We start from the raw sequence: 21,407 nt of genomic DNA on the forward strand, positions 1-21,407 counted from the left end.
ACAAAGAAAACCTTACTCATATGAGAAATGGGCTGAATATACTGATGGTAGAAAACCACTCTCCCATCTAGTCCTAGAAATCTCTCCCCAACTTACGTGAATTGAAAGTCCATCAAAAAGATTTGTTTGAGTAATGAGCTAAATCCTTCAGTGGTAACAGTGAATTGGAGAGACCAGCCAAGGGGCAATACGCATATAAGAGCTTGGGCACTGAAGTCCAGGTAAATCTGGTTTTGAAATCTGTCTTCTCCATAAAATAGTTGTTGAGACCTTGAACATGTTCTTTCACTCTCTTGGAACCTCACTGTTCCAAATGTTTCACACTGTTCCAAATGTTTCACATTTGAAATTAAGAAATAGGGTCATTCATTGTGATGCTTAAATGACATACAACATGCCAACCTCTTAAGACTATAGTACCTATGGGGGGGAAAAAAGACTACAGTACCTATGGGGTGGAAATTGCTCACGAAATGGTAGCCGTCATTATTATTACTGGCTCTGTGGCCTTGGGCAAGTCATGTAAACTCTCTGGTCCTTCCTGTTGTCATCCACAAATATGTCTCCACCTCAGGGGGTGGTTACGAGGATTCAATGAGTTAATAAATGTCAGTTGCTTAGAACAGAGCCTGGCATATAGTAAGTACTTAATAAATGGCAGCCAGTATTATTCTCGCCTTAATTAGATGTGCTTCATCCAAGTGACTGTTGAATACCCAATTGAGATTGACAACACTGGGATGGACTGCTTAGAAGGGAAAGGTAATTTGGGAGCAGGCGGTGAAGTGTCTGGCATGGGAGTGGGAGGTTGGGAGCCAGAAGGCAACTGGAGAGATTCTAGTGAGTGAGGGCACAAAGACATGCTTAGGTGGGGGAAGAAAGAGGCAGAGATGGAAGGACTCCAAAGCCTTGATTCACCTCATCCCTAGAGACCAAGCACGGCTGACAGATCCTTTTATCAGGTCTCTGTTCTCCCCAGCCTCTCATCTGTCTATCAAGGTACTGCATTTGGGGAAGGAGGTAAGGCAGGGTCAGGGAGCTGGTTTCACAATGATCCCTGTGGAAGGCTAGAGATTGCTTTCCGGGCCTGGGCCCAGGGCTAGCTAGCAGTGTGTGGCAGACAGCTGTGTCTGGGAGGGGGCAGTGGAATTTTATGCTGCACATGTCTGAGTGCAGCTCAAAGGAAGCTATGTCTGTCACTGTCATGCTGGCATCATTCCTGTGGTGGCCTGCACAGCCATTGGGCACAGAAGCCCCCAAAGCTCCTGTCCTCTCATATTAGGTCCTCTCTTTGGCTATAGGACCACTCGTTAGTTCTGTTGGCCTGTTAAGCTGACCTGGCCCAAGCCCATGGCCCAGGCAGTGGTGATGGAGTAGATGATCCAGGACTGGGCAGTGCAGGGCCTGGGGCTTTGGGGTTGAGTCTGGTGAGTTTGGTCAGATTAAGTCTTAGACATTCTGTTTTATTGCTTTTGAGGGTCATGGATGCAGGTAAGTTTATCTTTTTGTTTCATTTGCATTTTATCAAAGTATTACATGTCCATAATTTGAAGAAACCTGTATAAGCTACATATGTACACTCGCTCTTCAGAATCAAACACTTGAAATTCTCTTATGTTTTTCTTCTGATATTTATCTGCACATTTCTAATGGTATGCCAATACTGCTATTTCTTGACTTGTCTGTTTTAAATATCAGTGTGTGTGTGTATGTGTGTGAATTATATATATATATATATGTATATATAATACATATATATAAGTTAATGGCTTTCAAATGATCAATATAGATCTCAATGCTTATAATTAAAACAGAAGCCTTCTGCTCAACCCCTGAGCCTCACTCTTCAGAGTTAAATATTTCCAAATCTCTTTGCTGTTTCTTCTGATATTTACCCCCGCATTTCAAAATGGCATGCCAATACTACAGTTTCTTGAGTTTTTTGTCTTAAATATCTATTGACCTTATTTCATTAGAGGAGGATGCACACACACTTCCCCTCCCTCCATACACCCAATATTGGCATATCACAATTTCTGATTTTCACAGTATTCCAGTTTTACATTCTTAGGACTGTAAATATTGTTCACAGCTGAGTCCTGTAGAATACTGGATTACATTTCCTTCCTTGGTCAACTTGTTTTCCTGGAGTTAATATTTGCCCCTTTTTTGCTTAGTTCTCTATGACTTTCTGCTACTACATCTCAATTTCCCCATCGGAGCTGTAAAATTCATGCAAATACATTGACATTGCATAAGCCATTACTTCTATCTTTTTCTTGCAGTTCTCCACCTTACTCCAATCTGGGCTAGTTGTTGGAGGCTTCATTTTCAAGTGCTCAGATTTCAAGTACTTAGTGAGCACCTTTTGTGTATACCTAGCTCCATGTGAAACACTAGACACTAAGGCCGGTGCACAGATAAGTAAGATACAATCCCTGTCCTCAGGGAGCCTACAGTCTCAAGGATTTAATTTATACAGATGTCTTACCAGAAGGCTTGGGATCCTTGCAGGGACTTTGATCTAGGCTGTGCCTTTGATCCCACACTCCAGGCAGGTCTTATCTCTTTCCATCTCTCTCCATTGAATTACCAGAAGAATACCACACAGTCCCCAAGAGAGCAAATGTGGTCTTAGGCTGCGTTAACAGAAACAGAGCTTCCAGGTCAGGAGGGCTGATACTTCTACTTAACTGTGTTGATCAACTCTGTTTGGGAATTGGGTTCTGTTGCAAGGGACACAGAAAAATAGGAACTCATCTGAATATGAACAACCGGGATAGAAGAGAGAACTGGAAACCACATCCTATGAAATAATTGGAAAAAAAAAAAAACAAAAACAAAAACTGGGAATGTTTGGCTCCGTAGAAGAGTAGTCTACACATTGCTACCTCCATTTTTCTTCTTTAACATTGGCTTTTAAATTGGCTACAGCCTGGTTTCTGCCCCCACTGCTCCACTGAAACCGTTCTCGCCGTGATGAGACTGCCAGCATGTTTCTAAGTCCTCATTTGCTGACCACTCCTCTTCTTGGAAACTCTCTCCTCCCCCAGTTTATAGATTGCTACTCTTGTCTGTTCTCCTCTGATCTTTTAGGCCACTCCCTGATCTTCATCAGATTCCCTTCCTCCACCTTTCCCTTAAACGTTAGTGCTTTCCAGGGATCCACTGTTGGTCCTTTTCTCTTTGTGTTCGCTCTCCCTAGGCAATATCATCCACTTCCTTGGCTTCTGCTCTTGCTTCATCAGTCGGGTGAGCTAGGTTATGCTGCGGCAACACACAACTCCTAATCATCTGAAGCTTAACACAACAAACAGTTAATTTTTGCTCACAAAACATATCCAAAACAGGTCAGCAGGGAGCATCTGTTCATGATAGTCACCAAGAGACCCAGGCTAGTGGAGGGTCCGTTTCAACACTTCTTCCACAGGCAGCAGCAGAGGGAAGAGAATGTGCCACATCATATACCAACTCTTAAAGCTTCTCCCGAAACGTGATCCACGTCACTTCAATTCACATTTCATTGGCCAAAGTAAGTCATAGGGTCATGCCTAACTTCAAAGGGTAGGGGAAGGTATAGTCCTACCATGTTTCTAATGATTAACCCTTATCCCTTGGTGGGATTTATCTCTGGCCCAGACCTTCCTTCTGAGCTCAGACCATTATGTCCAACTGCCTCCTTGACATTTCTACCTAGCTGACCCACATATACTTTAAAGTCAATATGGTCAAAAACTGAATTCATCTTTTTTGCTCCCAATTCTACTCTTCCTCCTGATTTCCCTTCCTTAATGAATGAAACTACTATTCATCCTGCCACCCAAGCCAGAAACCTGGTAGTCATCCTGGACCCCTCCCTCTCTCTCATTCCCTACCTCCATAAGTTATCCTATTGATTCTACCTCCTTGACACCTCTTCTCACATCCGCCTCTTCTCTCCATTTCTTAATTGTGCAGCTACTGCCTTAGTTGAGGTCCCCATCATCTCTCACTCAAATTATTGCAATAGTTTCCTAACGAGTCACCCTACCTGCAGTCTTGATGCCCTATACTCCATCATCCACACTTTAAGACATAGCCTGAAAAGTTAGCCACAAAAGTGATAAGTGGTCTTTTAAAAAGCAATTATTTAAAACCCATTAAAGGTTTTCAGTTGCCTATAAGATGAAGCCCACCTCCTCCTCAACATCCAGAGCATATCATAACATGGGCATGGCCTTCCTCTGCAGCCTCACCTCCCATGACACCCCCCTTTGCAACCTCTAACTAAGCTAAACTACCTACAGCGTCTGGACCCAGCACTAATTCACACTTCCAGGACTTTATACCTGCTGATTCCTTTGCTTGAAGTACACTTATTCCTGTCCTATTCCACCTAGTGAACTTCTACTAATTTTTTTCCAAGTCCCAACTCAAGCCTCCTCCACATGGAGATGTTTTCCTATCCTCAGCCTTCAAAACACAGTTGATCACTCCTCCCTCTATGTTAGCACTGTACCAAGTACATACCATTTAGCACCGTGACTTATAATGATTGATTCACATGGTTGTCTCTCCTTCTTCTTGAAGCTAGCAACCTTATCTTACTCATCTTTATCATATGTATCCCCTCATCACAGTGCCAGACACTCAGAAGGTGTTCAGAAAGTGATCACTTCATGAACAAATGAATGGGAAGACCTGACTCAGGGAAGTTTACAAATAACTGCAGGGCTATCCAGGGGGACAGGAAGCTGACTGTAGATCTAGTAGGAGCCATGAGTAAAAAGCCACAGAGAGGCATTATCTCACCTCAAAAGAAGGAAGAACTTCTTTAACTGCTAGAGTTGTCTGAAGAGATGGGCTACTCTAGGAGAGAGTAAGTGCCCTGAGACAATAGTGCTTGGCAGTGATGTTGGAGTGGAAATTCCAACAGCAGAAAGGGAAGTGGAGTGATGACTTTCACAGTCCTTTCCATTCTGGAGCGGTCATGAACCTGCCTCCTCTGCTCATCTGATTGATACGGATCATCTATGCTCCTTAAGAGCCACCCCTGCATTAGGAACACCACTTTTCCACTGACCAGACTGCCCCTGGCCAAGCCAGGCCCACCCAGCCATTGGTCTTTAAGCAGATGGCCTGGGAAGTTTTGAGGTGCGAGGTCCCTCTGGAACTGCACTGGCTTTAAGTTCTTACCCACCTCTCCAGCCATCTCCCCTACCTTTCCTTCAGGCCAGGCCAGGCCACTTGGACCCATGACTGCTTATTCTCTGAAGCACGAAAGCTGTTGCTTATTTTTATAGCCACTTAAGCAAAGCCATATCATCCACCTGGATTTGCCCTGTAATGCCCCTAATCCCAGTCTGACTCTGCCAATCCCAATGAACTCCGGCTGTCTCCAGAGAGTTATGTCCATGATCTCCTTTCCCTGAACTGGAGACCGACTTTGACCTTACCCTGTTCTGATCCAATTCTTTGAAAGCCCAGAATCAGGAATAGGAGCATGTGGCTCTTTTCAGACCCTGCCCAAGGAGGTACCTCACAACCTCACAAAATCCTAGGTGTGCTGATGGACGTGGTGCAAAGAGGCATACGTGTTTTAATCCTGGCTTTGTAGCTGAATTCTTGCATGCCTCTGACTTGGCTAAACTGATCCCTTTCTCTGGGCTTCGGTTTCCTCCTAGGTAAAATATGAAGGTGGGGTGATTACTTGTGTGCTGTGGACAGTGGGTTTCATCCCCAGGTCCAGCCCAGATTGTTGTTCTGCCTCCACAGGCTCTGCAGCTGCAGCTCCTGGCCAAGGGTCCCAGGAGAACACTAAGAAAACAAGCAGCCATAAAGAGAAGGTCTGTAGGGAGGATTTGGATGGGGAAACAGGCCCTAGGGACATTAGCAAGTTGGAATCTGAGAAGGAAACTGCCGACTTTCTGGTTGGCAAGAACAGAAGCTCTCCTCTCTGGATGGTTTTCCAGCTCTTAAACCAAGGAGTCCAGGATGGCCTCCTCTTTCTAAACCCTCTGGCCCTGAATCTTGGCTTTGGGCGCTGTGTGTGTACATACTCACTTGTGTGGATTCACACAGCATCCTGGGGGCCAGGAGAAGTCAGACACTTCTTTCCAAAGGAGTATAGGGATGAGGATGCCCTGGCCAGGGCTGCAAACCAGGAAGCAGGAAGGTAAGGCTTTCTAAGTTCTCCTGGTCCTCCCTAAACTGGCAGCTGCAGAGCCCAGGAGGGTTTGGGATCCCCCTTATCTTTCCCGCTCCCATTTCAAGAGTGGCTTAGCGGCCCAGTTGGGAGGAGGGGTGGGATAGCCTTCCCAGCTTCCTTTTTGGGTTAATTGGTGTTCCCTCTACTTACTCCCTGCTTCCTTCCCCTCCCAGTTCCCATAGCAACTTGGCTGCAGCAGCCAGAACTTGATTGAACCCAGTGGTAGCCTGACTGAGGTGGGAAAGGGGGTTCTATAGGAAAAGGAGGCACTGCCAGGTCAAGTCTTCCAGCCCCACCCATCCTCTGCCACTACCTGGAGGGTCCAGGATGGTTAAGCTTAGAGGACAGCACATGATGAAGGCTTTTCTGCCAAGGCTGGAGTTTGAAGAGCCTGAAAGCCCAGAGCCAGCCTGGTTCTCAGCTAACCTCCCCTCTGCATGCCTTTGTGTGCCCTGCCCCTGAGTGTGGAATTCAGAGTCATTGGTAGGATTGTCCAGTAAGAAGAACCGTGGAGTTGGAGCCAAGAAACCCGGTTTCAGGTTTCTCCCTCTGCCATTATTTTATGTGACTATAGACAAGTCATTCCGCCTTTTCTGGGCCTCATCTATAAAATGCAAGTAGAGGTGCTAAGCTGATAGTTCTCTGCCTCTTATAATTACCTAGGGCGTTTTGAAAAACTACGTATGTGTGGGTCCCACCCACAAGGAATCTGACTTTGTTGGTCTGGAGTGCATTTTTTAAAGACTCTCTGAGCAATTCTAATATGCAGCCAGAGTTGAGAGACTAGAGCAAGAGATCTCCAAGGGTCTTCCAATGGACTGTTGTCTGGTTCTGAAACATTTCTTCCTTTTCCCTACATGCCCCACCTCCAGCAAGCCCCACAGCTTCCCTAACCGTGGCTCTCCTGGCTCTTCCCCATCCTTATGGATGAGTATTCAGGCCGCCCCCTGTGACTGCCCAAACAACCCGGTGCCCTCTGGCTCAGTCCTCACACTGATCGGTCGGGGCAAGCTACTTAGGCCGGATAAGGGAAAAGGGCTGCAGAGACTGACAGGCTTGCTGCCCAGATGGTAGCCCTGAGAGACAGACTTTTCACTTGAGAAGGACCCCAGGCCACCACTGAAGCAGGTGAGCCAGCAGTGGCCTCAGCTGGCCCTCTGTGAGGCCAGGAAATTGGATTACCTCTCACCCCCTTTTCGCTTTTCCTCCATTCCCCTCATTAACTCGTTGCCTGTTCCTGCTTAACCACCCACAGGCCTGGTGTCCTCCTCAGGCAATCTGCTCACCCACTTGTTGTCATGGTGACCCAGGCTAGGGGGTATGGGTCTTCTACTTAAGGGGAAAGGCCACACTCCTACTGTCAGGCCACCCCTCTCCCAACCCCTGCCTCCCTCTCTCCCTCCCTCTCTCCCAGAGCATACAGGTGAGTGCCCAGCCACCATAGGCTGTTATTAGGCCAATCACAGTTGCCTGGGAGGAGGGCTGCAACTCCAGTTGGGCCTTCTCTCATAGGAGCAAGAATATTGAACTGGAAGAGCCCAGGGAGAATCCTACAGGGACCTCTGAACCCAGTCGGTGGAAGAGGGAGGGATTCCACACACTTTGGGGTGAGGATTGAGGAGGACCCTGGGTCCAGGCTGCTGAGATTGGAGCAATGGCTGTGGACAGAGCCTCACCTTGGCACTCTGGGTTCCAAAAGATGGAGGGGGTTCTCTGCGGCACTGGGCGCCTTAGCTCTAGGCATCTCCTTTTCTTTCTTGCCTTGCTTTTATTTCTTCTACCTTCCTTCTGTTCTCTTATCCATCATCTCATCCCTGTTTTTTTATATCCTCATCTTCCTCACCCACTTTAATTCCCCTGCTCACTCTTACCCTCATCTTTGTGACTTCCTCTTTCTTGCCCCTCCTCTTCACAAACCCTCTCTTACTCCCTCTGATGTCCCCACCCTTTTATCCCCCAGCACTTCCTTACTCTTCATCTTCTCTCACCCTCACTGCATCCCTTTACCTCCCTTACCCTCCATCTCTTATTCCTCTGCTCTTTCTCTTCAGGTCTACCGCCATCACCACCATTTCTACCCTCCAACTCCCTACTCTTTCTCACTCTTTCTTACACACTCCTCCCTTGTACACTCTTACCCCACTGCCACTCTCTTCTACCCCTTAGCCCCCCTCTTGCCTGTCCACCTCTCTCTTACCCTGCCTCTTACTTTCACTTGATCTCTTACACCCTCCTTTCATTCTCTTCTCATTCCTTTGCACATACATTTTATCCTAGTAATTTCACTTTTCAGGGCTTGTATAAGTAAAATTTAACACAGGTGTGCAAGAGACATGTGTATGAAGATATTCACCAAAGCATTGTTTATAATAGTGAGAACTTGGAAGTAACTTAAATGTCCATCCACAGATTGGTACTCTCCTAATTCCATTCATACAAAACTCTCTGTTCTTTTAGCACACCATGAATTTACTTACCTCCACACTTCCACGTAAGCTGTTGCCTCAGCCTGGAATGCCCTTTGGTCTCATCTCTACCCATCCCATCTAAAATCCTACCTTGAGTTCTAGCTCAACTATTATCTTCTTGCTTAAATCTTCCCCAGCTTTTCTATTTGCTTCCCTTCAATGGCCAGTGGTTTACCTCTCCTACATTATAGATCATACGCCATAGATTCAAATTAGATGCATCTAACTATGAAACTGGCATTTCTCTGAGAGTAGGGACATGTCCTCATTTACTTGTCCTGTTCATTCAATCAGCAGACATTTTTTATGTTATATTGTGCCAAGTACACAATGGTCAATAAGACAAACCATGTCTGCTCTCATGCATTACACATTTTAGTGAGGTTGACTGAGGATGCAAACAAAGTCATACTTGTGGTGAAGAAACACTTAAGAAAAAGAGGGAGTAATGAGAAGGCATCCTCTAAATGAGAAGGCATCCTCTAACTAGAGGGGTCAGGGAGACCATCTCTGAGGAGGTGACATTTGAACTGAGGCCTGAAAGACGAGAAGGACCTAGCCATGCTAAAAGGTGGGGGGGGGGGGGGAGCAAGAGAACAGTATGAGCCAAGGTCCTGTGGTAGGAAGAAGTAGGGTATGTTCAAGGAAAAGAAAGAAAACCTATGTGTGTACATGTGGAGTATGACGAGCTTGAAGGGAGAGATAGGAAATGAGTTTGGAGAGACAGATGGGAGTCAAGTTATGCAGGGGCTTGAAGTCCGTGGTCAAAAGTTTGGATTTTATTCTAAATGCATTGAAGGGGTTGAAGCAAGGGAGTAATATGATCTGGTGGTGTTTTGAGATCACTCTTACTCCTGTGTGAACAGTGGATTGGAAAGATGAAGAGTAGAGGTGGGGAAGCCAAAGGGGAGACTCTTGTATAGGTGGAGGAAGAATTGTCATGCCTCTCTGATGGACTGCATGCGGGGATGCACAGAAAGAGAGGAGTGAAGGCTGACCCCTAGGTTTCCGGCTTAATACTTGGGTAGTTGGCCATGGCACTTCATTGAAATGGTCGAAACTTGGAAGTGAGGGCAGGTTTGGAGTAAAAAAAAAATGAAGAACTTCATTGTAAGATTTAGAGCATGTTAAATGTGAGATGCCAGTGAGATATCAAAGCACCAGGCAACACTTTGTTCTTCAGGGGGTTGATTTGCACTACAACCCACTACCACCCACCAGCACCACCCGTCACCACCCCCTGCTTTGGAAAAGCCTGCTGTGGGGATACATTGTGAAAGTTCTCGGCCACGGTGAAGTTATTTGTATTTTACTGTAAATGTTTCAAGTCAGCGTAAGAAGCTCTGTCCATGTTGTTCACGGTGTGATTGAAAGGCTTCCAGCAGCACAATGACCAGGGCTCTTGTTCAAAATGCAGATTCCTAAGCCCACCTCAGTCCTCTTGAAGCTGAACTGGAGGGAGCTAATCTGCCTATTTAACAAGCACCCCAGGGGATTCTGAGGCCCATTGAAATCTAAGAACCTTTGCTGTGAGAAGCAACAAGGTGTCCCTGAAGATATGAGGAGGATGTGGGCAGGGCTAACCTCATAGGCAAGAGTTGCCTGGGCATCCTGTTAAAATGCATGCACTGACACGGCAGATCTGGGGCGGGGCCTGGGATTCCACACTTCTCACAAGCTCCTAGGTGATGCTGCTGCTGCTGGTCCAGGTCCACACTTTCAGTAGCAAAGAGCTAGATCAGTGGTTCTCAATGGGGGATGATTCTGACCTCCCCCCAACCCCCGGACATTTGACAATGGCCAGAGACATTTTTTGGTTATCACAAAAATGGGAGGGGGATATGCCTGGCAACTACTGGGCAGAGTCAAGAAATGTCACTTAATATCCGATAGTGCACAGGACAGTTCCCACTACAGAGAAGTATCCAGTCCATGGGTATTTACCGAAAGAAAATAAAAACACTAATTCAAAAAGATATATGCACCCCTATGTTTATAGCAGCATTATGTACAATAGCCAAGATATGGAAGCAACCCAAGTGTCTATTGCTAGATAAATGGATAAAGAAGATATGGTGTGTGTGTGTGTGTGTGTAATGGAATATAAAAGAATGAAAATAAAAGTCATAAAAAAAAATGGGATTGTGCCATTTGAGACAACATGGATGGACCTAGAGGGTATTGTGCGAACTGAAATAAGTCAGACTGAGAAAGACAAATACATATGAGTTCACTTATATGTGGAATCTAAAAAGCAAAACAAATGAATAAGAAACAAAAAGCAAAATCAGACCTAGAAATACGGGGAACAAACTGAAGGTTGCCAGAGGGGAGGGGATGGAGGGATGGGTAAAATGAGTGAAGGGGACTAGGAAGTACAGGCTTCCAGTCATGGGACGGATAAGTCACAGGAGTAAAAGGCACAACACAGGGATTAAAGTCAATGGTATTATAATAGTGTTGTATGGGGACAGATGGTAGCTATGCTTGTGGGGATTATAGCATAGAGTTGTTGAATCACTATGTTGTACATCTGAAACCAATGTAACATTGTATGTCAACTATACTTCAATTTAATGAATTCGTTGATTTAAAAAAAATTTAAGGTTTTATTTATTTGAGAGAGAGAGAGAGAACACGAACAGGAAGGAAGGGCAGAGGGAGAGGGAGAAGCAGGCTCTCCGCTGAGCAGGGAGCCAAACATGGGGCTTGATCCCAGGACCCCGGGATCATGACCTGAGCTGCAGGCGGATGCTTAACCAACTGAGCCACCCAGGCGCCCCTTTAAAAATTAAAAAAAAAAAAAAGAATTATCCAGTCCAAAATGTCAGCAGTGTTACTGGGGAGAAAGTCTGGGCTTAATGATAGCCAAAAAGTATAGAGCAGGGAACCTCAGCTAGGACCCAGTGCCTGGTAGGAGTGAGCGAGATGAGGAACAGGAAATATACTGTAAAGTGAAACTGCAAAGGAACGTTTCCAAATGAAACGTGCTATCTGCCCCACACCAGGGCTGAAGCCAACAGGACAGAGCTTGGGTTAAGTAGAGCTTGAAAACACATGTGGTGCCTGGGAAGGCAGATTCCTGTTCTCATTAAAACTAACCCCTCACATTTGTGTTGCACTTCAGAGTTTACAAAACATTTTCTCATGTGTCTTATTATCTGATCCACATAACACCCTAAGGAGGAAGGGGCAAGGATTATTTTTTCCATCGCTTTCTTGAAGTTAGAAATCTTACACCATTGGCCGAAGAAGCATTTGCGGAATTGAGCAGAACTGAAATCTACCTCATTATAAGTGACTCCAGGCAAGTCAGGATACCTCCTTGGGTCAACTAAACTAGTAGGGTTGGATGGGATGATCCGTAAGACCCCTTCCAGCTCTGACATAGGAGTAATTTTGTGATTTTACCAATGGGGGGAAAAAAGGTAAGTCTGGGAGGACTGCAGATTAGGGGCCTTGGGACTTCGGGCTATGAGATGGGAGATTTTCCAGTAGGATGTAGTGGTCTTGACCCACACACTTCTTCTCCCCCGCCCCCTGGGTCCTGGCGTTGGGTGGGTGGGCAAGTACACCCGCTCCTCCATCCCTCTCTTTTGAGGTAGCAAGGGGCTGGTGCCTGGGCTGATGCTCTTTCCTCTCCCCACAGGCGGTCTACAAGGCCTGGCTGTGCTCCGAATACTTCAGCGTGACCCAGCGGGAATGCCAGCGCTGGGTGCCCTGTAAGCAGTACTGCCTGGAGGTGCAGACCCGGTGCCCCTTTCTACTCCCTGACAATGAGGAAATGGTGTACGGAGGGCTTCCAGGCTTTATCTGTACAGGTAAAGGCAGAGCACTGCGGAGGAGGGAGGAGGCTGGGGGCCCAGGGCAGGCACCAGCCTGGGGGTGTGGGAGCAGGGAGGACAACAGGGAAGTCAGATTAGAAGCAGGTTAGTGCCTTGAAGAGTGGGCAGCGAGGTCCCCAGTTTGGGACAGGGCCGAGTGGAAGAGGGCCAAAGAGCACAGGGGCCATCTCTATCCGCCACATGCCCGAGAAACTGTCTGGAATCCCTGGGAGAGAAGTATCCAGAAAGGGAAGGCGCTAAGGGGCAGGGGGAAAGGAGCCTGGGCCAGGGATACCAGAGCAGCCGCAGCTTTGAAACTCTCCTCTCTAGGAAAGCCATCTGTCCCCTTAGCACCCCACCGCACCTTCCTTATCCATTGGCAGGGTTGCTGGATACTTCGCCAAAGCGACCGGAAACCAAGTGCTGTGACGTGCAGTGGGTCTCCTGTGAGTCGGAGAAGAAGAAGTTCAAGGAGACTGAGGCCCCCAAAACCCACCACCAGCAATTCCACCACTCCTATTTCCACCACTACCACCCCCGCCACGACCCCCCAGGCCACATCAGCCACAAGCCCTCCCTGCTGCCGGTCTCTGGGGGCTCCCGCCTCAGCCCCAGCAGGATCCGGCTCTATGTCCTTGTTCTCATGCTCCTCCATACCATGGTGTCCTTCTCCAGCAGCCAGGGTGGTGGAGGACTGGGGCTGGAGGCACTGCCTGCCCTAGATGAGGGCCTGACTCGGGAAGAGTGACAGCAGGGAGGGAGGACAGACCTCCACCACACACTGACATCAGCTCCAGCCCCCCAGGGGGAGGGGGAGGGGCTCCTCCCGTGGGAGGTATAGGACCAGGTGGGGGGCGGGGGGACATGGGGGGCCACACATCACCCCCAACCTACCCCCACCCCAAAAGCAGCTCCAACAGAACGGCCAGAGGGCCCCAGAGAGCTGCAAAACTCATCCGGGACAAAACGGAGAGCAGCAGGTGCCCCCCCTCAGGTCCCCATCTATGGGGCTTAGCAAAAAAAAAGGGGGGGGGAGTGGGGGCTGGAAGTACCCACTCCTGCTGAGAGCCCTGACCCTAGGGAAGGAGGCTGCTCACCCAGCCTTGGCCCTGCAGGGAATGTTGGGGGGCACAGAGGGGAGAAGCTCTTTCCCCCCTCCGCATTCCTTTTGTTGCCACGATCCTTAATTCCCTCCTGCCCATACCCCTACAGGCAATGGCAGACGGTGCAGTTGCCCTCCTCCCACTCAGCACACCTTGCCCCATGTGGGGCCGCCACAGGCAAGTGCCAGGCTGGGAAATGAGGAGCGCACAGTCGTGGCTAGCTCGGGGCCCCAGTTAAGCCCACCACCCTAAGCAATGAGGGGTAGTAATGGGGTACAGAATGAGTGGTGAGAGAGAGTGGAGATAGGGAAGAGGGAGAAGAGAGGAGAGGAGAGGAGAGGAGAGGAGAGGAGAGGAGAGGAGAGGAGAGGAGAGCAGAGGAGAGGAGAGGAGAGCAGAGGAGAGGAGGGGAGGGGAGAGATGTGGGCAGAGAGCTTAGAGAGATGGCTGAACCCTCTATAGTCACCTGGCTTGGGGAGGATGGATGATCAGTGTCAAGGCAGGCTCGAGGACAGCTCCCCAAATCAGAAAGGGTTGCATAAAGAATCCTGTGGGGAAAGAGCACCGGAACTTGGTTGCTGGGCCTCGAAACAGAAGGCTGATAGCACATAGTCAGACTGCCACTGTCTGAAGGGCCATTATCTTACAGAAGGTGCACATACTCCCAAGGGCCACTCTTGCCCTGGAGATCTTGGCCTTGAGGCCAAAGATGTTTCCATTTCCGATCTCCATGGGGAGGAGGGACTTAAGCCCAGTGGGTCAGGCCTGGCCTGGGTCCCCATACACCCTCATTCTGTCCTAGCCCAGGCCTCCATGAAGGAGAACCTGGTGGCATCGCCCCAGAGCTCTCCAGAGATGAGCCTCCCCCGTCCCCATCCTGTCCCCATCCCCAGCCTACCAAAGAGTATTCGTCCCATCCCATCCCTGACCCTGTGGGTTACTATCTCAATTGTGGAACAATCAGGCTCTTCCTCACCCTGTAGCGGGTCCCCTGATCCAGCCACCCCTGCCCCTTCCTGGAGAAGGTCCAGAGACAGGCAAGAGGACCCACTGAATAAAGAGAATGTTCTGGTGTCTCTTGGCTGAGACACTGGAACTGCTTCGTCAGGCCCAAGGGCTAGACAAGAAAAGAGGCCTCGAGAGCCTCTTGGGGGCTGTTAGCCTTGTGCTGATCTCCTGGGAGTGGGAGGCCACGTCGCCTGGGACATCCACAAGCCAATAGGAGCAGACAAGAAAGGCAGCCAGAACTGTGTTCCTGGGGCAGGCCGAGGGGCTTTCGGTGCCAGAAGGGCCTGTGTCCTAGGCTGGGATGCCAGTGAGTAAGGGGATGGGGAGGGGACAGCCGGAAGTGGTTGGCAGGGGAGAGATGGGAGACCTCCCCAGGAGAGAGGGAATCATTCAAGGACCTCCGCTGGGTCCCAAATAGGCTCCATGAGACTGGGGAGTCCTTCCCTGCCAGTTTTCTCATTTGTCACGGCCTGTTTCCCTGCCCCGATCCCCTTGCCCTTGCCCACACACTCCCCTGTTTGGCCCACAGCACTTCGGGCCTAGCCACATGCCCCATCCCTAGAGTGCTCTTTTCAGCTGGGGAGGGGAAGAGGTGCTGGCTCCTTTCCAGAGTCGCTTCTGTAGATGTGAGAGACCCTAGGTCCTGCCTTCCAACTCCTGCAGCCTCAGGAGGGGAAAAGGGACTGGGGAGTAAAGGGGGACCTTAGGGTCCCAAAGAACGGACCCTTGGAGACTCCCATCCTCTCTTCCCCGTCACCAAGTGCCCAGGAGACCCCTGGCTCAGACCAGCCCAGGGCCTTGCCCAGTGGCAGGGGAAAGGGGCACCTCACTCCACCTCGAAGTCATTTGACTGTCCCTGTCCACCTCACCACCCAGGTTGTCCACCACCCCTCCGACTGCCCCCTGCATTCCGTCACAAGCAGCAGAGCGGGGCAGCTTTCTTATGCCATTTTCTACACTGTGCTTCATGAGTAGACCTTTCTTGCACTAGTTCCTATGACTGAGTCTCCAAGCTGGATTCCTAGCAGTCCCCCGTCCCTTCTGCCCTCACCTGGCTATGATTCCGTTGTTCCCCTCCCCCCTGCCTCTGTGTTCCGGTGAGAGTCTCCGTATGTGTACTGCTTTCTGTTTTGTTGCATTGTGGGGCAGAGGCCTCTCTGCTCTTGTTTAACCCCATAAAGAAATAAATGGTAAGACTTGATGATAACCCTCCCTTCATGGTTTTGTTCTGTGGCATCAAGCCCTGCCAGAGAGAGGAAAAAGTCTAGGGCTTGTGGAAGAGGCGGGACCACAGGACACTGACCCTGCGGGAGTCCCCACCCCCCCACCCCCCCGCCTCCCTGTTGGCTCAAGTCTCAGAAAAAAAAAAAAAGAGGAAACTCTGCAGGAGGCCATTCAGACAAGGAGTCACAAAATCAACCTTCTGCAGCGATCAGATGGATAAGGGTGAGTGCGCGAGGTGGGCCAGGCTGAGGTGAAGGGCAGACTCCAAGGTCGTGAGTGGTGACAAGTGCAGGGTGCGTACAGTCTGGAGGGGGCAGCTCAAGCCCAGGGTTGTCTTGTGGGAATGTGGGCCCACGGATGCCAGATCTCGGCCTTTTTCTTCGCGAAGCCCCCTCGCTTCTAAATGTTGGCTCAGATCTGCAGAAAGCAAACCTCTGTGGGGGCTGAACACATCTGCAGTCCCCACAGGGCCTGGGGATCTCCAGTTTCCCACAGCTGCTGCAGCCTTGGGTTGTAGTCTACCAGTCTTGTGTGTCTCCCCCGCTGCTTCCCTAGGGGCCCGTGTACCCAGCACAGAAGTGAAAGGCACCCGGGAAGAACTGCCGGAAGGGCGACAGACAGAGCCCTCTGCCACCACCAGCTTTTCACATAAACAGGGCAAGGGAGGGCATGTGTTAGGAGGGAATCTGGTGTCCTCACCCAGCTTCTGAATTCCTTTGCCAAGAAAGCACAAGTCCCCCCAACACCCCCCAAAGCAGCAGAACAGGGAGGTTAGGGCATCGCCCCTGGAGCCAGAGCGTGTGAGCGCAAAATCTAGCACCGCCGTCTCCTGCTTGTCCGGCTTTGCATGAGTCCCTTGACTTCTCTGAGCCGTGGTGACCTCATCTGTCAAAAGCGTTATGGTGCGAATTACATGGCGAACCTAAAGCACTTTGCACAACAGCTGCCATGGAAGGAGCTGCACAAGTATTGATCATTATTATTATCACTGCTCAGGCTCTTTTCTCTGTCCTTCACCTCCACTTAAAGATTTTATTTCTTTATTTATCTATTTATGTATTTGAGAGAGAGAGAGAGAGAGAGAATGGCAGGGAGGAGCAGAGGGAGAGGGACAAGCAGACTCCGCTCTGAGCGCAGAGCCCCACATGGCACTCAAGCCTGAGATCACGACCTGAGCCGAAATTGAGAGTCAGAAGCTTAACCAACTGAGCCACCCAGATGCCCCTTCACCCCCTACTTAAAATGGTCACCAAGTTTTGTCAATTCTACCTCTGTCACGTGTCAACTCCTTCCCCTCCTTTCCACCCCCCTCCCACTCCACCACTCACAGGCCTGCAGTAGCTCTCGCCTGAACTACCGCCATGGCCTACCAACTCATCTCAGAAAAAAAAGTTGTTCAATCCCTCCAACTCCAGCCCACCCTCCCCCAGCACAGGGCGCTGAGGCACTTAGGAGGCACTCCAGAAATATTTCGTGAAAGAACTGTCGCCATGCAGCACACATCTAATCTCCCCAAAGCGAACAGATTACACCTGTGATCCAAACATCAGCTGGCTCCACGTTGCCTGTACAATCAAGAGTAGATTTCTGAGCATGACTTTCAAGGCTCTGCATATTCTGATCCTATCCCACCAGTCTGATCTTCCACCGGAGGCTATCCCACACTCAAGTCCCAACCACATTTCCCTGCTGGCTGTTCACGGAATGAGCTCTGTGCCTTCTCATCTCCTACCCTTTGCTCACGTTGTTTCTCCTTTTTTTTTTTTTTCTAAGATTTTATTTATTTGAGAGAGAGAGAGCACGAGAAGGGGGAGGGTCACAGGGAGAAGCAGACTCCCTACAGAGCAGGGAGCCTGATGCAGCACTCGATCCTGGGACTCCAGGATCATAACCTGAGCCGAAGGCAGACGCCTAACCGACTGAGCCACCCAGGCACCCCTACATTGTTTCTTCTCCCTGGAATGCCTTCTCTCCACTTCTACCTATCACTGCCTCACCCAGTTTTCACAGTCCAGCTCAAATGGCCCCCTTTGCTATGAAGACTTCCACACTCCCCCTCTCCCAAGCCGAGAGTGATCTAGAACACTTTGCAGGTGTTGCACCTTATTCGTGGTACTTATTACATCCTGCCTCTATTCAACACAGTCATTCATTCACTGAAACATACCTATCGAGCAATGCCTATATATGTCAGGCACTGTGCTCAATGTTGGGACTACAGCAGTAAAAGACCCACACATGATAGATCCACAAGATAACATGAGGTTCTGTGTTCGGCAACCATGATATGCTTACTCTAACATTCGAGTTTTTCTCTCACCACATGTCAACAAGGAGAGCCAGGCTCTCTTGGCATTGGGCATAGGGAAAAAAGGTGAGGGGCTAGAGGAGGCTACACACCCACAGTGCTAAGGGAGTAAAAGACACCATAGCCATGCCAAGGAAGTACGGGCATACTTCAGAGATATTGTGTTCAGTTCCAGACCAGCACAATAAAGTGAGTCAACTGAATGTTTTGGTTTCCCAGTGTGTATAAAAGTTATGTTTACACTATGCCGTAGTCTATTAAGTGTACCGTAGCATTACATCTAAAAAAATGTATATCCCAGGATGACTGGGTGGTTCAGTCGGTTAAGCGTCTGCCTTCAGCTCAGGTCATGATCCCAGGGTCCTGGGATGGAGGCCTGCATCATGGCTCCCTGCTCAGCGGGGAGCCTGCTTCTCCCTCTGCCTCTGCCTCTCCCCCTGCTTGTACTCTCTCCCTCTCTGACAAGTGAATAAATAAAATCTTTAAAAAATGTACATACCTTAATTTAAAAATATTGCTAAAAAACTGCTAACCATCCTCTGAGCTTTCAGGGAGTTGTAATTACTGATCACAGATCACCATAACAAATACCGTAATAGTGAAAAAGTTCGAAATCTTGTGAGAATTACCAAAATGTCACATAGAGACATGAAGTGATCAAACGCTGTTGCAAAAATGGCGCCGACAGACTTGTTCCACGCAGGGTTGCCACAAAACTTCTGTTTGTTAAAAGACAAGACAAGACAAAACAAAACAACCCCACAGTCTCTGCAAAGCGTGATAAAGTGAAGCGTGATAAAACAAGGTATGTGTGTAGCCTGACCAGCCCCATTTTGCCCTTCGACTCCTGGAGACTGCCCTGTAGCTGCCCCCCTGAGCTACCTCTTTGCCCTGGGCCCAGAGCCTGGTGCTCTCCCTTCAGGCTAACCGCACACAGCCTCAGTCCCTTCTGCCTCAGCATATGCAAGGAGGTGTAGGGGTCGTAGTTCAACAGAATGACCTGGAAAGCTCTTGCTCTGCCCCCCACCCAGCAGAGATTCAGATTTAGTTAGTCTGGGTTGGGGTCCCAGCTTCAGTATTGTTTCACAAACTCCACAAGAGGTTCTAATGCACATGTGCAGCCAGGCTTCCCAATCACGGGATGAAGAGGAGGCGGGGGCTCCATGAAGTCCTTGTCCTCTGAGGATAAGTGGTGCTAGAAAAAGGCCACTTACAATGAACCCACTTGAAGTAGGGACCAACACTTCACAGTAGAGTGGGGGGAAAGGGCAAAAGGGTTTGACTGGGACTTTATCTTGAGAAAAAAGATGGAAAATGGGGACAATATTTTTGATTTTTTGAAATGTGTAAATACTTGCAAATATGCACTCCTGCTTAGAATGAACAAAGAATGACTCAAGCATTGAGGGATAACATAATTTCCTGACCAAAGTGCATGGGAACACAATAGTGCCTCTTGCCGCACCATCATAAACAGTTTTGTTTTGTTTTTCCAAAATTAGAGAGCTTCTTCAATTATCCCAAGGACCTCTTATAATCCTTTGAGAGTTGAATCATTTGCTTTGAAGCCTTGATCCTGTCATTATCCAGGTCAATGTTCTCTTCTGCCAGTGGTAACTGTCTATCTCTGCCAAAGCACCATTTATCAAGGACTTCATATGACATTGGTGATGGTCTTCGACATCACTTTCACTGACTTCAGGAAACCCTGAATCTTCTTCAAGACCTGCAGTTTCACTCTGAAATTTCTATGCATCGTGTAATGCTAGCAATTAACAAGAGGCTGACAAGACCTTAGCATAATGGGTACAGAGAAACAGAATGAGGGTGTATTTCGAAATGGGGGAAGAAATTTATATAGGACTCAAAATTGTGAATATTTTTTGCCATGACGATTTTGCCTTTCATCAAGTCCCTTTACTTTTTTGAGTTTTCAATCTGCTTATCTCTAAAACGAAGGAATGGGATTAGATGTCATAAAGATTAAATAAATTCATTTAAGTGAAGTCATATATGTGAAAGTTCCTAGCACAGAGGAGGGATTCATAATTCCTACTTTCCTTCCCTCTCAGAACAGTTTTAGAAGACACTGGGGGACACAGAAGGGAAAAGGGAGAAGTGCATCAGAGGAACTAGAAAGAAGACCCACCCCAGGCCCAAGTTTCTGTCTTACTGCCATTCTCTGTTGTCACATCCTCTGTGGAGGGTCACAGATCTATTCACTAAGCAGTGAGCACCTCTTAGACCAACTGCTTAGGGGTGTAAGGTGGGAATTCGATGATCACTCAGTCAGGGAATCTGCCCTCAAGAAGCTCCTGGGTTGGTCAGGAGGAAAAAACATGAACAGAAATTGCTCCAATTATGAGATTCTGACCATTTCTCCCACCTCCATTGTCACCACCTGGATCAGGCCACCATCTCTCTCTCTCATCGCTCTCTCCTGGGCCACTGCAGTGGCCTCCTAACTGGTCTCCCTGTCCCCCTGCCACAGTCCACCCAGAGCTATCTTTGAAAAATGCAAATCAGATCTTTCCTCTCCCCTGCTAAAACCCTCCCCGTTAGCTTCCCATCTCGGTAGGAATAGAATCCAGACTCCTCATCTTGGCCCAAGGGGCCTTACCTGGCCTGTCATCAATTTCACCCAGTACACTCCTTTCACCATCCTCCAGCAACCCTGCCTTATTTCTTTTCCTCTCATATACAGAGCTTGTCCCTGTCTCGAGAACTTTGTACTTTGCCTTCCTCAGTCTGAACTGTTCTTCCCCCAGAATTTTGCAAGGCTGACTGACTCCTCTTCACTCTCCTTCAGAGATCATCAGATCTCAGCTCACGTGGCACTTTCGGACAAAGGCCTTTGCTGACTACTGTAGATACGGTAGTCCCTTCTTGTTCCAGACACTCTCATGCCACCCTGCCTTTTATATGGTTTGGTGCTGATAACTATGTGAAACGATCTTCTTACACATTGGCTTTCTTGTTTATTGCCTCGCTCTTCGTTTGGATGTAACCTCTGAGCTGACAAGGATCTTGTCTGTCTGTTCCTTGTTCCCCCAGTGCCTTAGTAAAGGTTCACCAAGTCAATGGATATGGATGCCATGAGTGATTCATTTGGGCGGGAGTGAGTGGTGGTAGGATGTGTGGAGTAGAAGGCAAGAGACGAAGCTTGAAAGACAGCCTGAGGTCAAAAAACATAGAAGACCTAGAAGGTCAAGCTGGGGAATGAGGGCTTTATACTGAGACCCCTTGGGAGCCATGGAAGAGTTTTGATTTCAAGAGGAATATCAT

General features: G+C 48.7%; 1 protein-coding gene across 1 annotated transcript in view; it reads left to right on the top strand.

Moving 5' to 3' along the window:
* Positions 1–15,791, top strand: part of NALF2 (NALCN channel auxiliary factor 2) — a 28,250-nt gene extending 12,459 nt beyond the window's left edge. Inside the window, exons 2-3 of the mRNA XM_045895252.2 lie at positions 12,305–12,476; positions 12,863–15,791. Coding sequence (XP_045751208.1) covers positions 12,305–12,476; positions 12,863–13,227 — 537 coding nt within the window. The 3' untranslated portion in view covers positions 13,228–15,791. The remainder of the gene's footprint in view (positions 1–12,304; positions 12,477–12,862) is intronic.
* Positions 15,792–21,407: the final 5,616 nt, after the last annotated feature.

This window comes from Mirounga angustirostris, unplaced genomic scaffold, assembly GCF_029215605.1.
Source record: "Mirounga angustirostris isolate CCGP_5_RB_7025 unplaced genomic scaffold, mMirAng1.0.hap1 SCAF_11, whole genome shotgun sequence".
NCBI lineage: Eukaryota > Metazoa > Chordata > Mammalia > Carnivora > Phocidae > Mirounga > Mirounga angustirostris.